This window comes from Mesoplodon bidens (assembly GCF_964165515.1).
Source record: "Mesoplodon bidens genome assembly, chromosome: 3".
Lineage (NCBI taxonomy): Eukaryota > Metazoa > Chordata > Mammalia > Artiodactyla > Ziphiidae > Mesoplodon > Mesoplodon bidens.
In genome coordinates, this window is record NC_138178.1 from 169,721,016 (window position 1) to 169,736,542 (window position 15,527).

At 48.8% G+C, this 15,527-nt stretch overlaps 1 protein-coding gene across 1 annotated transcript; it reads left to right on the forward strand.

Moving 5' to 3' along the window:
* Nucleotides 1–7,221: 7,221 nt before the first annotated feature.
* TCL1B (TCL1 family AKT coactivator B) lies at nt 7,222–9,862 on the forward strand (the record flags this gene model as incomplete). The annotated part of the gene is made up of 3 exons (XM_081228311.1): nt 7,222–7,383; nt 9,449–9,619; nt 9,809–9,862. 3 exons carry the CDS (start codon nt 7,222–7,224, stop codon nt 9,860–9,862), a joined length of 387 nt encoding a protein of 128 aa, XP_081084437.1.
* Nucleotides 9,863–15,527: the final 5,665 nt, after the last annotated feature.

The window sequence follows — 15,527 nt, forward strand, 5'->3', positions numbered from 1 at the left end:
AACCAGGACCAGAGGAACTAAAATTCTGGAGAAGGGGAGATTTCTCAGAGGTGAGCATCTGCAAATGCTTTTCCCTTCTGGTCATTTGATGATTCTAGGTCCAGGCTAGAGGGTGAAATAAGGCTGGGTCACAGGGCTGGTGTACAGTGACAAAACTGGAGGCTTGGGGGGCCACAAACGTCCAGCCAGATTCCACTCGAGATGAAACGAAGCAGGACCCTATGGTTCTTACCCCCAATGTCCTCCATCTGCCTTTTGTCTGTAGAAAAACGTTAGTCAAAGAATAAGTTTAATCAGAGAAGTGAGAAAATGCAGAAACAAAGGAAAACAGTCAAATGAGACCAAATAATAATAGTTTAGTCATTAAGCAAAGTCAAGGACTTTATTTCCTCCTCAAGGGCTACAGATAATATTCTGAGCCATATCTTTTGAGCTGGCTTATAGATACTGAAGCCACCTCCAGGTGGAAGAAGTTAACTACGTGATGACCAGACTGTAGCCATGACATAAGCTGCCACAATTCCAAGAGCTGGCCTCAAGGAAATGGGAACAAACCAACACTGAAACTGAAGATCAACTGTACTTAAGACAATCAAGATGATGCTGGTCAGACCACCGATGACCAATTTCAAGATGACTGTCAGAGCTGACTGTGCTGCTTCTGCATGTAGCCCCCTCCCTCCGCCTATAAAAGCTCTTGCCCACTGATTGGGGGGAGGGGTAGTCAGCCTTTGGACACGAGTCCTCCCTTCCTTTCCCAGCCGCCAGCCTCTGAAATAAAGCAAACTTTCCTTTCCACCAAGCTTGCCTCTTTATTGGCTTCAGAGCAGTGAGCAGCTGGACCTGAGGTTGGTAACAGAGATAAGTGTTGAATTATGAAGCTGTGTGATGTAAGAGGCTGAAAAACTAAGCTGGAGACCTCTGAAAACAGACTAGAATTCTCTGGAGTCTCTTGAGAAGACAAAGGCTCACCAGGGGTTGGAGTGAGGACAACCTGGTAAGAGCTGAAAGTACGGGAGGGAGCAATGAACTGACATCAACCGTCAGGCATCTGTGACGGCATTTTTCCTGAGGACACTGGCTGATTCTGATGCATTTGGCCAAAGTGGAGACTTGAGGGACCTCATACTTAGACCAGTGCCCTCTCCCAAAAGGCTTTTTACAAATAGAAGCAGCTCAGGGCAGGATGCTAAAGAGCAGAGCCAAAGCCCCAAAAGGCAGAACAGAATCTCCTGCAGTCTCTTTGTGTTGAGACAAAGCCCTAACAGGCTCTTGACTGAGAGCCACATTATAGAAATAGGGTGAACTTGAGGGAGGTAGACGGATTCTCACTAGAACTGTAACTGGACCTTGATTCCATTCTGTTCTTATCAGAATTAAGCTGTTCAATATCTCACTCTATCTGCTCAGCAGAGGAAGCAGTTAACTCTATCTGGGGGAAGGCAATACTATCTAGAACTTTTCAGGGATTTTATACCCACTATTTGGTATTCACTTAAAAATTACTCCAAAAGAAAAAACATGTAATTGAAAACCAAGTGAAAAAGCAGACTATAGAAGCAGACCCACTAGTAACCCAGAATTATCAGAAAAGCACTTTAAAATAACTGAGTAGTATGTTTAAGGATACAGAAAGAATGATGGACAAAATGGTTAAAAAAATAGAGAAGTTTCCAATCTATAAAAAAAAGCATCAAATGAACATTTTGGACCTGAAAAATATAACATTTGCAGTTAAGAAATCAACTTATTGGTTTAAGAGCTGATTAGATATAGCAAATGACAAGATTAATAATGAACTATAAAATAAGCCAATAGGAGACAGCCAAATTGAAGCTCAGAGAGGAAAAATGTTTAAGCCTCAAATAAAGCAGAACAGGGCATAGGAGGCATGGTGCACAATTTATAAGGTCTAGCAAAGTGTAATTGGAAGCACAGAAGAAGAGAGAGAGAATGAGAGGAATAACTGAAGATATAATGACTGGGAATTTCCCAAAATATCAAAAAAAATAGAGTTAAGTGAATTTTTGGATGTAGGGACAATATACATATATCAGTTGCTTTTTGCTATACCAGCAGCAAACAAATATAACACAGAGTTTAAAATAGCATCAGTCAAATACTTAAGAACAAGTTTAATGAAAATAGAGAAAAATTAAAGACAACCTAAGATATGGAGGGGAGGGACACATGCTATCCTGAGATTGTAAGATTCAATATGGTATGGATGTCAATTCTCTTCAAACAGACCTATAGATTCAACACAATCCCAATCAGAATCCTAGCAGGCTTTCTGGAGGAGGGAGGTGGTAATAAACTGATTCTAAAATTCATATGGAATTGCAAAGGTTAGAGAATAGCTGAATTAGTCAGGGTTCTACAGAGAAATAGGACCAACAGGGCATGTGTGTATATGTACATATATGTATATAGAAAGAGATTTATTATAAGGAAATGGCTTACATGAATATGGATGTTGGCAAGTCCAGTATCTGCAGTGTGGGCTGTCAGGCTGGAGACCCAGGAGAGCTAAAGGTGCACAACCTGGAGAGGCAGGAGAACCAATGATACAGATGAAGTCCAAAGGCAGTCTGCTGGAGAATTCCTTCTTGCCTGGGGAGGCTAGACTTTTCAGTCTATTCAGATCTTCAGCTGATTGGATGAGGCCCACCCACAATATGGAGAGCAATCTGCTTTACTCAAAGTTCACCGATTTAAATGTTACTCTTATCCCAAAACACTATTTAAGGTGACACATAAAATTAACCATCACAATAGCCAGGCAATATAGATGGAGAATAAAGCTAGGAGATTTATACTACAAGATATCAATACCTATTTTAAGGCTATAGTAGTTAACAATGTACTATTGACACAAGGATAAAAAAAAAAGAATGGAATAGAAAAGAAAGTCCAGAAACAGACCCGTACATATATGTTCCAGATTTATGACAGAAGTGATAATACAATACAGGAGAGAAGGGATAGTCTTTAATAAATGGTATTAAGTTAATTTGATATTAACATGGAAAAAGATACTCTAGATCTTTTCCTCACACCACACATAAAGATAAATCGCATCTAAATATAAAAAGTAAAACCGTACAACCTTTAGAAGAAAACAGACTATATCTTCAATGCCTTGGAATAGACAAAACTTCTCCAAACCCTCATTCTTCAGTTCCATGGCTGAGTCGAGTTTCTTTTATCATACTGCCAATTTATACTGTTGATAGTTTGAAATAAGCAGAGCTGGAACTTGGATGTTTTTGCCTGTAATACGACCTGAACCATCTCCATCCAGTCCATTTCTTGGAATCACCGATTACTGAGTCACTCTTTTGTTTTATCATTAATTCAAACGTTTATCAAGTGTGTACTTATGCCATTTCCTTTCCCAAACACTGTCATTGTTCCTGATCAACTTGATCAAAATCACCTGGTTGGATTGGCATTTTTAGATCCCTGCAATGAAGCATCAGCATCCACCTACCCACACATACCACTACCATATTCTTATCCTTCATCTTATGATGAGCCTGCATCCTCAGCACTGGCTAATCCTCATTATTCTCTGACCTCCAAATACATCCTGAATGTCCCCTCTCCATGTCTTTATTCATGCTGGTGAACAACCCCATCTGTGCCATGCTATTTCCAGGCTGTCTGCCTCCAGTGTCCTGCCTGCTTGGCCAATGTGGGCTCAGTACATGGAAGGAGATGAGCAGAATATGCAGAGATCTTGGTGACCAAGACCCAGCCTCCCAAGTCCTGCTCAGCGCCCATCTGTGGTCTAGAATCATCCCCTTAGGCTGAGTGCCCCAGCACCAGGACATCTGGACTTAAGGTTTGTGAAGGGCGCCCTCCGCTGGAGGAGGATAGCATTGGGTCCAGGCATGACTACACTGTCTTTTTTTTTTTTCTAACACCTTTATTGGAATATAATCGCTTTACAATGTTGTGTTAGTTTCTGCTTTATAACAAAGTGAATCAGTTATACACATACCTATGTTCCCATATCTCTTTCCTCTTGCATCTCCCTCCCTCCCACCCTCCCTATCCCACCCCTCTAGGTGGTCACAAAGCATGGAGCTGATATCCCTGTGTGATGCAGCTGCTTCCCACTAGCTATCTATTTTACGTTTGGTAGTATATATATGCCCATGCCACTCTCTCACTTTGTCACAGCTTACCCTTCCCCCTCCCCATATCCTCAAGCACAGCAAAGGAAACCATAAACAAGACCAAAAGACAACCCTCAGAATGGGAGAAAATATTTACAAATGAAGCAACTGACAAAGGATTAATCTCCAAAATTTACAAGCAGCTCATGCAGCTCAATAACAAAAAAAAAACAAATAACCCAATCCAAAAATGGGCAGAAGACCTAAATAGACATTTCTCCAAAGAAGACATACAGATGGCCAACAAACACATGAAAGAATGCTCAACATCATTAATCATTAGAGAAATGCAAATCAAAACTGCAATGAGATATCATCTCACACCGGTCAGAAGGGCCATCATCAAGAAATCTAGAAACAATAAATGCTGGAGAGGGTGTGGAGAAAAGGGAACACTCTTGCACTGTTGGTGGTTGTAAATTGATACAGCCACTATGGAGAACAGTATGGAGGTTCCTTAAAAAGCTACAGATAGAACTACCATATGACCCAGCAATCCCACTACTGGGCATATACCCTGAGAAAACCATAATTCAAAAAGAGTCATGTACCAAAATGTTCATTGCAGCTCTATTTACAATAGCCAGGACATGGAAGCAACCTAAGTGTCCATCAACAGATGAATGGATAAAGAAGATGTGGCACATATATACAATGGAATATTACTCTGCCATAAAAAGAAACGAAATTGAGTTATTTGTAGTGAGGTGGATGGGCCTAGAGTCTGTCCTACAGAGTGAAGTCAGTCAGAAAGAGAAAAACAAATACCGTATGCTAACACATATATATGGAATCTAAGGGAAAAAAAAAAAAGGTCATGAAGAACCTAGGGGTAAGACGGGAATAAAGACACAGACCTGCTAGAGACTACACTGTCTTTACCAGGCTCTGCCCAGAGCTATCCTGGAGAGATCAAAGGGCTTCCTGAAGACTTTGGTGATACCCACCCCGGAGAGTGAATCCTTCAAAATGCAGGTACCAAAGATGGACACTTGGCCAGGAAACACTGCTGTATCTCAGACATGATATGGACAAAGTCCAGCTGAAGGACAAGAGTCCAAATTCCTGTTCTCATCGCCCACCAGTGATCTTCCTTCAGTGCAGGTCCAAGGGACCCGGGATGGAGCACATGGCATGAGAAGGGTGATCAGTGAAGCACCTCTGTTCATTTTCAGTGGCGTGAGGTGGGGATGACAGCTCATGGAGTTGTTGGGAGATATGAATGAGATAACCCATGTACAGTGCCTTGATGTGACATAGATGCTCTGCCCGTATTGACCAATTCTGCCCCCATCCCACGAACAGCCACATACTTGCTCATCTTGGAGTGAGGTTGAGAATACTCGTACATGTTTGTGATATGGAGTGACAGAGATAAATACTAGTTGCATTAGTGTTACAGAGGGTAGACTAATGGATTTTGCTCAGGAAGGGGACAAGTCTGGGAGCAGAGTTAGTGCCTGGCATTTTTCGGGTACTCACTATGTGCCAGGCACTGCTCTTGCTACACCATCTCCTTTCATCCTCAGAGTAACCCAGCGGGGTTGGTGCTTATAGCAGACAGGCTCTGGGGAACCCCCTGTATCCCTGACTCCTGATATCCACATCCTTGTATAACCGTCACCCTCTTTTTTTTTTTTTTTTTTTTTTTTTTTGCGGTACACGGGCCTCTCACTGTTGTGGCCTCTCCCGTTGCGGAGCACAGGCTCCGGACGCGCAGGCTCAGCGGCCATGGCTCACGGGCCCAGCCGCTCCGTGGCATGTGGGATCTTCCTGGATTAGGGCACAAACCCGTGTCCCCTGCATCGGCAGGCGGACTCTCAACCACTGTGCCACCAGGGAAGCCCCGTCACCCCCTTTGAGTGTGGGTGGGACCTGCTCCTAACCAATAGAATACGGTAACAGATGTATGTGATTCCATGTATGTGATCATGTTATTCAAGACCGTAATGCCCCTTGTCTCCTACGGCCACTCCAATCCCACGACAGAAGGAAAAACACCAGGGAAGGAGGTGGAATTGCTGTGAAAAGAGGCTCAGGCCTCTGCAGAAGCTGCGCAGTGAGTGCCTCAGAGGCAGGCATCCTATGTGCCACTTACATCAACCTTCCCAGAGGAACAGCGTCATCTCATTGTTCATTCTCAGATGAATAAGAAGAATCACACTTGCATTTTCAACAAGAAAATGACCACATTCACAGTACATTCATCAGAAGCCCAGGGTGCTTACCACATGGGCCTGCGTCTTGTGTCTGTGGCCTCCTGGCAAAGCAGAGCTAATAAGATGACCAGGTCAAGCAGGTGCTCTGGATCCCATGGTCAAGGACAGGGTACGCAAGACGGCCACACACCCTCCCTCCTGTGGCCTGGTTCCCTCATACTTTATATGATCCCGATTGCAAATGCCCCTGGGGCACTGGCTCATTTTCTGAGGAGAGGGAGCCTGATTTGCCCAGGAGCTTCCTTGGCCAGCTATCTCCAGGGGCAAGAATCCACTGAGCTCACTGCCCCAAGGGTTCGCAAATGGGGTCCTGCTGAAGGAATGGCCGCGGGGTGGAGGAAGATCAGGGCAGTCCCTGCCAGCTCAGAATCTGGAGCTCAGAGGTTTGCATAAGGCCTGGCAAGAGCAGAGGATGCCAGCGACAGGCTGCGGAGGAATCAGCGGAAGCAGGGGAGTATTGATCTTAAGGAACCAAACTACCCCTGCGCAGAGGCCTGGGGTGGCTCTGTACCTGGGGAGCTTCTTATCCGCCCGCCCCTGAGGCTCCTGACTCCAGTCTGTGCACCTCCAGGCAGGTGGGCCCAGTTCCTCCGGCTCCTGCTCTGTGGCCACGCCCCTGCCTGCCCCCAGAGGCAGGGGGCTCCTCCCCGCTCTGGCTGCCACTTATTCAACCCGCTCACACCCTCACACCTGGGCTCACTGGCCCCGCCCCCAGGATCACCGGCCCCACCCTACTCGGGAGCCAGTCCATTTAAGGAGGCTGAACACCTGGGAGGTTCCACGTGTGCCTCGAGGCCTACCCTGGGCACAGCCTTGCAATGGAAGCAGAAGCTTCTCCGCCCCTTGGGTCGCCCCCATGCTGCCTGTGGTTCCGGAGGCCTGGCATCTATGAGGATGAGAAGGGAAGGACCTGGGTGACTGTGGCCTTGCGGATCAGTCCCCCCCACAGAGCTTGGGGCAGGGGCTCTCCTGGCAGCACAGTGAGTCGTGGGGCATGAAGGGAGGCAGCGGAAGGGTGGTACATGGACTTTAGGCCCGTGGGGGCCCTGCATATTATGCGATGAGGATGCAGTTCTCACTGGCGCTGGAAAACTCGGCCTGTGTGGGTTTGAGCTTCTGACCAGGAGCCCCTGCCTGGAGGGGCCACAGGCAGAGCTTATCTATAGGAGATGATGCAGTCCTCCGTGGGAAGGCTGAGAGAGAGGTAGCTCAGGGCCTAGTCTTGCCCCTAGTGCATGCTGAAAAGGCTTCACACATCCGGCGGCTATTCAGGTGGGCTCTGCGGGATGAGTAGGAGTTGTCCAGGATCAGAAAGGAGACAGGACAAGCACAAGCAAAAGCATTGCAACCTCGAGCAGCAGGTGGGCCAACAGTATAAAATTTACCTTGGCTTCAGGCTCCTCATCTGCAAAATGGGAATAATCTACCTCTGTGGAGGTCACAGACACAGCTCACCATCTGAATGGCCTGGGCGAGCATTTGAGAGGTAACACATTCTAGAATCCCACCTTGGAAACTGATTCAGGAGCCTTGGGTGGAGTCTAAGACCCTTTATGTTTTAAAAGCTCCCCAGGTGATAAGGATGATCACTCAGATTGGAAACAGCTGCCCTAAACTAGGGGTTTGGATCACAGCCCATCTTTGAGGGATAAAATATAAATACTTCAGGGTAATATGGTAAATACTTATCCAGGTATTAAATAAACAATTCACGGTCATTTTAAACAATATAACACATTTCCTAGCAATCTTCAAATAGGTAATCCAGAAAATCTTTGGTTGAGAACACTGAGTCTTTTCCACCTAATAAAGCATGCAGAAAATTCTGGACAAAATAGTTTAGTAAGTTTTTAAAAAGCATATAAAAGTGTTCAATGGGAAAAGAATGGATTCTTCAAATAACTTAGCCATGAGTGGGGGAGGGGAACCTGGAGCCTGAGCATTGTTTTCACAATTTAAAATGATTATTTCTTAGTAGTAGATCTGGGTTTTCACATGCAGTCTTAGGATGGGAGATGGCTTTCTGAGCATGATCGAATGCAAGGATCAGCAAACTTTCTGTAAAGAGTCTGATAGTAAAAATTTTCAGCTTTGCAGATGGTAAAGACTCCATAGCAACTACTCAACTCTGCCTTCATAGTGCAAATGCAGCCAAAGACAGCACACAAAGGAAGAAGTGTTTGTTTATTTGCAATAAAGCTTTATTTACAAAAGCAGGTGGTGGGCCAGATTGGGTCCCTACTTTGCTGACGCCTGATCTAAAGCCAGAATCCAAAGGGAAAGAGATTTTGCCACATAATTAGAAATATCCCTCTTGCAAAACCAGCTCATAAAGTTAGGACAACAAACTGAGAAAAATAACTTGCAACATGTATGACTGATAAAGGGCTAGATTCTTAGCTCGGAAAAATGTTCAGCACAAAGACAAATACTCTGATAGAAAATTCTGTAAAGAACTTTCCATTTAGTTGCAAAACACATGGAGCTTTGGTTACAGTTGTCTGGTGACTTTCCCTCATTTTTATACCTTTCTGGATTGGCTGATTTTTTTTTTTTCTTTTAATGTTCACAACAAGTAGTGATGGCCATGATCAAAACTACAAAATATTTTTAAGGGAAAATCCATCACTCCCAGATCCTGAGGTCTATGGATATCTTATTTTTATTTATTTATTTTTTTAGATATCTTATTTTTAAAAAGAGAATTTTTAAAACTATGGAAGTGGCCAAGACAGAGGGCCAAGAGAGTAATCTGTGTAGGCCCAATGTTGCGGACAGGCTGGAAACAGGCTAACTTTTCAGGGTGTGGTGGGGTGAGTGGGGTGCAGGTCAGTGGGAGGTTGGTACAGAGGAGGCCTGGAGAGAACTAGTCCAAGGAAAACCCCCAAGTGATGGTGCCAAGGCTCTGGGTGTGGGATTCTAAAAGCATGCCCATCGACCTCTGGTCTGGGCAGCCCACCAGCTGGGCCAGGGGATCCAGGACCCTGGTTGTGTGTGTGCAGCTCAACCATCCCTGATGTGCCCCCTCCTCTCTGGTCCCTTCAGCATGAAATCAGCATCAAAGTCCACATGTGGCAGATGCCAGTGCACCCCCAGATGCCCAGGTCCCCCAGCCATCTGCTCGTGTTCGGGCTGCCCCTCAAGTGGGAGCTCTACCCCGGGCGAAGGTACCAAGCAACGGATTCGAGACTCTGGGAAATAGTGGACCATGGCCAGGCAAGTGCATGGTGGCCCAGGTGAGGGGGATGGGCATTAAGTAGTGACTGTAGGTGTGCAAAATGGGGCAAAGGATGGAAGGGATCCCTTCCCCGGGCCCCTAAATCCACAAACCCGGGTTCCCATCTGTTTCATTTGGATAGAAGAGCATCTCCCAGGGGCTCTGATCACTGCTCCCTGCTTCTGCAGATCAACTCCACGGAGCAGCTGATCCTAAAACGTCTGCCAAGTGGGAGCCGCTGACGGGGCTGGTACATCAGGCCTGGAGCCTCACAATGTGGACAGCAGACACTAGCAAGGAGGACGGTCCTCTTTACAGGAAGGCAATGCTGGCCACCTTGCCCTCAGGCTGCTCCCTGAGTTTTTCTTACGTAGCCACCCTTTTACGCCCCCTCCCAATCCCAGTGGATGTGATTTCCACTGTGGACAGACCCCTAGTATGTTCACAAAACACTGAATAATGGTCATCATTTAATTCTCAAAAGAATTCTCTGAGGTGTACGTGTTAACATCCCGTGTTACAGGTGAGCAAACAGGCTCTGGGAGCTGGAATGATTTCCCCGAAACCACAGAGCCTGGAAATAGCCGTGATCAAGCTTGGATCCAGTGAACGTGGATCTCTAGGTCCGACCATGGCACTGGGGTGCCACAAATCCAGTCAATGGCAGTGGCCTTCAGGGACCCTGCGTCGACCCACAGAGCCTTCTTCCTGAGACTGGCAGCAGCTTGAACTGCACGGAGGGCCTGGAGTGGGGCTTTGCCCTCCTACCCCTGGTCCTGCTCTGACGGGCCACCCGCCCGGCTCTTCTGAGGTTCCCTGACTGTCACCTTTTGTCTTCTCCCAGGCCCTGCTGGCCCTGTGATCTTTAGGAGGATCTTTATGTGCTTGCTCTTTGGTTTGCACACCTACCAGGGCCTCCCTGGGGGGGTGGAGGCAGCGGGCACCCTGTCCACTCTGCATTTCCCATTTCCCTCCGTCTGCGCTCTGGGTGACCTGCCATGGCTTCTCTTCCCCCTTTTTGTGTCCCTCATGCTGAGCTTCCAGGTGCCACTCCCCCAAACACCTCTCCTCCATGCCCACCAGACCTAGTGCCCAGCCAGAGCCCCAAGCCTCCAGTGCAGCCTAAAATTGGAAACTTGCTCTCGGCTGTGCTTGGCCTCAGGCAGGGAGTGGCTTGAAGAGCGCCAGGTCTGGACTTGAGACTCAGATGCGCCCTGGATGTCACTTTTGCTGACATTTTGGCCAGGAGTAGATCAAGTGCTGGGCAGGCTGTTAGCTGCTGAGCCTCAGTTAGCCCATCTGCACAAGGGGCACGTGGAACGACAGATTTGGCCTGTGGTTCTCCCGCCCCATCAGCCCCAGGAAGTGATGCTGGTCCCTGAGGGTCGCCTCCCAGTGCTGGCTAAGTAAACGTCATTGCTTTGTTTTTCAGCTTTTGCGCGGAATCGGAGCTTATCTTAAACTGGTTCCTAGTGTAGAAACGCGGCAGCTGACACTGAAGGTAGAACTGTAGTTATCCCTTTAGTGTTTTTCCAAGCAGGGAAGGAAGTTGGGATTGGCCCTTTTCAGCAGCAGGACATCGGCAGAGGGGAAGGGAGTGGAGGGTGGGCTCTTCGTGAGGCTGGGCTATGAAAAGGCGAAGACGGTGGCAACTGCAGCAGGAGAACCAGTAGCAGGCGTGAGCTTTCACGAGTGGTGATGCTCCTGCATGTCCTGGATAAAGAGGGAACCGTCCTTGAGCGGGGAGGGGTGAGGCAGAGTCCGGGGCCCTGACGGGTCTTGCCCTCGGAAGCAGAGGGAGGAAGAGGGCGGCGTGGATGCAGGGCGGGGCAGTAATTTGGTGACAGCAAGATGAGGGAATTCGCTCCCTCACACCCGTCACGAGAAGAGATCACCAACAGATGAAAGTCCTAGCCTTAAAAATGAATCCGTAAGGGCTTCCCTGGTGGCGCAGTGGTTGAGAGTCCGCCTGCCGATGCAGGGGACACGGGTTCGTGCCCCGGTCTGGGAAGATCCCACATGCTGCGGAGCGGCTGGGCCCGTGAGCCATGGCCGCTGAGCCTGCACATCCGGAGCCTGTGGTCCGCAACGAGAGAGGCCACAACAGTGAGAAGCCTGCGTACCGCAAAAAAAAAAAAAAAAAAAAGAATCTGTAAAATTACTGAAGAAAGCACAGGGGAATATGTTCATGATCTTGGGACAGAAAACACGTTAAACAAGACAGAGAAAGCAAAAGACAGTGTGAGACGATTAACTTTCTCAAATTCAGCATTTTCTGTGTGACAAGATGCTACAAAAGCAAGGGTGGAAATATCAGGACTAGATACAAAGCACTAGAGTGCAGAATACATAGAGAACTCCTAGAACTCCCTAAGAAAAGAAAAATGGGCGAATGCCAGGAATGAGCAATTTACAGAAGAGGAGACGCCCAACGTTGGGAAGTGCAGATTTCAGAATTCAGAAATGTGTATCCTCGATTTTGGCAGAAGTTAAGCCTTACATGTTGTGGGAGTGGATGGTTATAGAAACCCTGGAAGTTTGGTGGACAATTCAGAAGCATTTATCAAATTTTAAAATGGCACACAGAGCCATACCTAGAGTATTTACCAAGAGCAGGGTTTCTGAGCTCAGCGCTGTGGACATTTGGGCCAGATGATTTCTTAGTCATGAAAGGCTGTCCTGTGCACTGTGGGATTTTTGGCAGTGTCCCTGGTCCCTGCCCATAAAGTGCTGGTAGAAGCCCTTTGCCCAACCCACCCACCAAGCTGTGATTGCCAAATGTCCCCCCCCACCGGGGGGTGCAAAATTTTCCCCAGTTGGGAACCACTGCCCTAGAAAAACACTTGCATGCATGCAGGAGAGGGAAGGGGAGGGAGCGCTGTGGTCACAACTCAAGTCCGCCGTGGCGGAGTGGTTAAGGAAAGGGAGACCCCAGGGCAGGGGCTGGGCCGAGCCCCTTCCACTTAGGAGCTCCTGTGATCTGACAAACTGGCTCTTTAGAAAACCCTCCTCCCCTCAGCTCGCCTTCCCCTCCCCTTGGCCTGAGATGGCTGGGGGCACGTGGGATGCAGCCTGCAACCCAGCCGCACACAAGGAAGGATTCCAGGAGACGTAACTGGGCAAGCCTTCCCTCCTCCCTCCCTCCCTCCCGTTCCTGCCCCGACTCTGGGGCAGCAAAGGCAGCAGGCTCTCCTCTGCTTCTCCTAGGGCTTGGAGCTCTGTTGCTGATATGCTCGAGGACAAGAAAAATCTGGAAATCCTTTCACAGGATGGCAGCCTGGCTGGCAAGGGTGCTGTCCTGCTGCGGAATCCAATTGCAAATGTCAAAAGCCTTTGATCTCTCGCCATGTCCTTGGAACAAAGTCTAAGTCTGCCCTCTCCTCCAGGAGGTCGCTGCCTCAGGCCGTCCAGGACAGAGGTTTGGCCTGTGAGAGAACAAAGGGAGCGGAAGCACATCGAAATGTTTGAAATCACTCCCAGGGCGTCACATCCAGGAGCGCTTACACCCACGAGCTCGAGGTCCTCCGTGTGGTCCCCTCCGTCCTCTGCGCGGTTCCTGAATGCGTGTCTCCACGCGTTCATCAGCGGGGTGTGGGTCTGTGGTGTGGGCTCCTGAAGTCTGGGTCTAGTACCTCTTGACAGTTTGTTTCGGTGCAGGTGAGAAAATAGTGCTCAGTTCCATCTGCCCAGAGCTGAAGACTAAAACCAGCTACTAGGGATCATGTTAATGACTTCGGGGGATGAACAAAGGAGAGGTTGTTCCGAAGAACACAGGGAAAAATATCTTTTTGTAAAGGATGGCGGGCAGCAGCAGGTGGTTTAATTAGTGTGTATAGGAGCCTCGTATGTCAGAATCACGGACCAGGAAGGATGCTCTCTGTAGGGGTGTATTCCCTCCACTCAGCCAAAACCAGGGGCCATGTTTGAAACCCTGCCCTACCCTTGACCAATGGGAACAGACGCTGGGGACACATCCTGGGATGGCTGCATCCCGGCTGAGCCCAGGCCTGGCCCTTCCCAGGCCCTTCCCACTGGACATCTTCCTCCATGGGAACGATGTTATGTGCCAGATCTCTCTGCCCAGGCCATATTTTTTTTTTTTTGCGGTACGCGGGCCTCTCACTGTTGTGGCCCCTCCCGTTGCGGAGCACAGGCTCCGGACGCGCAGGCTCAGCGGCCATGGCTCACGGGCCCAGCCGCTCCGCGGCATGTGGGATCTTCCCGGACCGGGGCACGAACCCGTGTCCCCTGCATCGGCAGGCGGACTCTCAACCACTGCGCCACCAGGGAAGCCCCCCTGGCCATATTGCTCATCTGTGTGTCTGTTTCTCCTCGTGTCTGGGAGCTCCTTGAGGGCATTTGGCCAAGTTCCACAAACATTTACAGAACCTCAACCCTGGGCCAGGCCGATGCTGAGTTGAAGGAAAGAGAAATGGGCAGGAGTTCATCCTGCCCACAGGGCTCAGTCTGACCACAGAGACTGAGCACATACCCAGGGGACTGTGCATCCGGGCTGAGTGCAAGTGAGGCCTGTCAGAGTGTGTCAGGAGAAGGAGGGGGCGGGTGTCATGCAGCTGGCGGAGCCGGGGAGGCTGCCTCGAGAAAGAAGCCGGGTAGAAGAATCCTCACCATTACACCACGCCCTGCCATCCTCACAGCACTTTATGTTCCAGATTCAAGGTGAAACAATGTGATGTGAAAACGTGATCCTCAACGCGAGCCCAGGAGGCAGGTCAGGCCCCGCTGTGTCTGTTGCTCTACATGAGGAACTCGGGCCTCAGCAACGTGCCCCGGTCCGTAGTCAGCTGTGGCAAAGCCGGGGCTGGAGCTCAGGTCTCCCAGCTCCCCATCCCCGCTTTCCTCCTCTGCCTCACCAGGCAGAGTCTGTGGGGATGGAGAGGAACGGACAGGTGCAAGAGCAGCTGAGGAGGGAGAATGGAGAGTTTGGTGACCGAGCAGATGTGCGAGGGTGGGAAAGCTGGAGACAGGATGCCGCTCAGGGTCAGTGGTTTGGCCAGCGGGGTCCTGAGTCGGGAACAGGCAAGGAGGCGAGGCAGAGATCCAGGGTCAACCAAGCCATGAGTTGGGTTGGGGATACTGAGTTTCAGATGCATGTGGGGTATCCATGTTGAAATGCCCTGGACACATGTGTGGGTCTAGAGAAAGGTTTGGGCTGAATTCATAGGTGGGGAAGTCATCATCAGAGCTCCTTGCTGCCAGAGGAGAAGAGAGAACTATCTGGGGCAGAGGTCAGCAAACTCTCTCTACAGGGCCACATAGTAAGTATTTTTGGCTCTGCAGGCCATGTGGCCCTTGTAGCAACTCCTCAACTCTGCTATTGTAGCATGAAAGCAGCCATGCAAGACACATAACAAATGGGCATGGCTGTGTCCCAATAAAACCTTACTTACAAAAACGTTCAGCAGGCCAGATCTGGCTCACTGGCCATAGTTTACTGATCCCTGATCTACAGAACAGGTATGACAAGCAAAAAGAGAAATGCCCGATTTTTAGCATGACAGAGAAAGAATCAGCAAAGCAAACTAAGTAGAAGCAGTCCAAAAGGTCCATGATGGAAGGCAGCCAGTTGGAAGAGAGAGAAAAGTGTCTGATGCAGAGAATGAGAAAAGGAGTTTAAAAAGGAAGTATAATCTTCCTCTTAAAGATAGCAAGTGGCTGAGAAAACGAGGCACCATCTTTGGCTGCCCAGGTGCACAACCCCGGGGACACCACCCATTCATACTGTGAGGGATTGGTGCCCCCCAGCGCTGTGCATCATGGTGGCCTTGCTCCCCTCAAATGATCTATAACCACACAGAACATAACAAATACAAGATAACGAGCAAACACTAGAAAACACCACCACTGACAATAAGTCCACAGGGACCTTGACCCCTGGCATTTCAC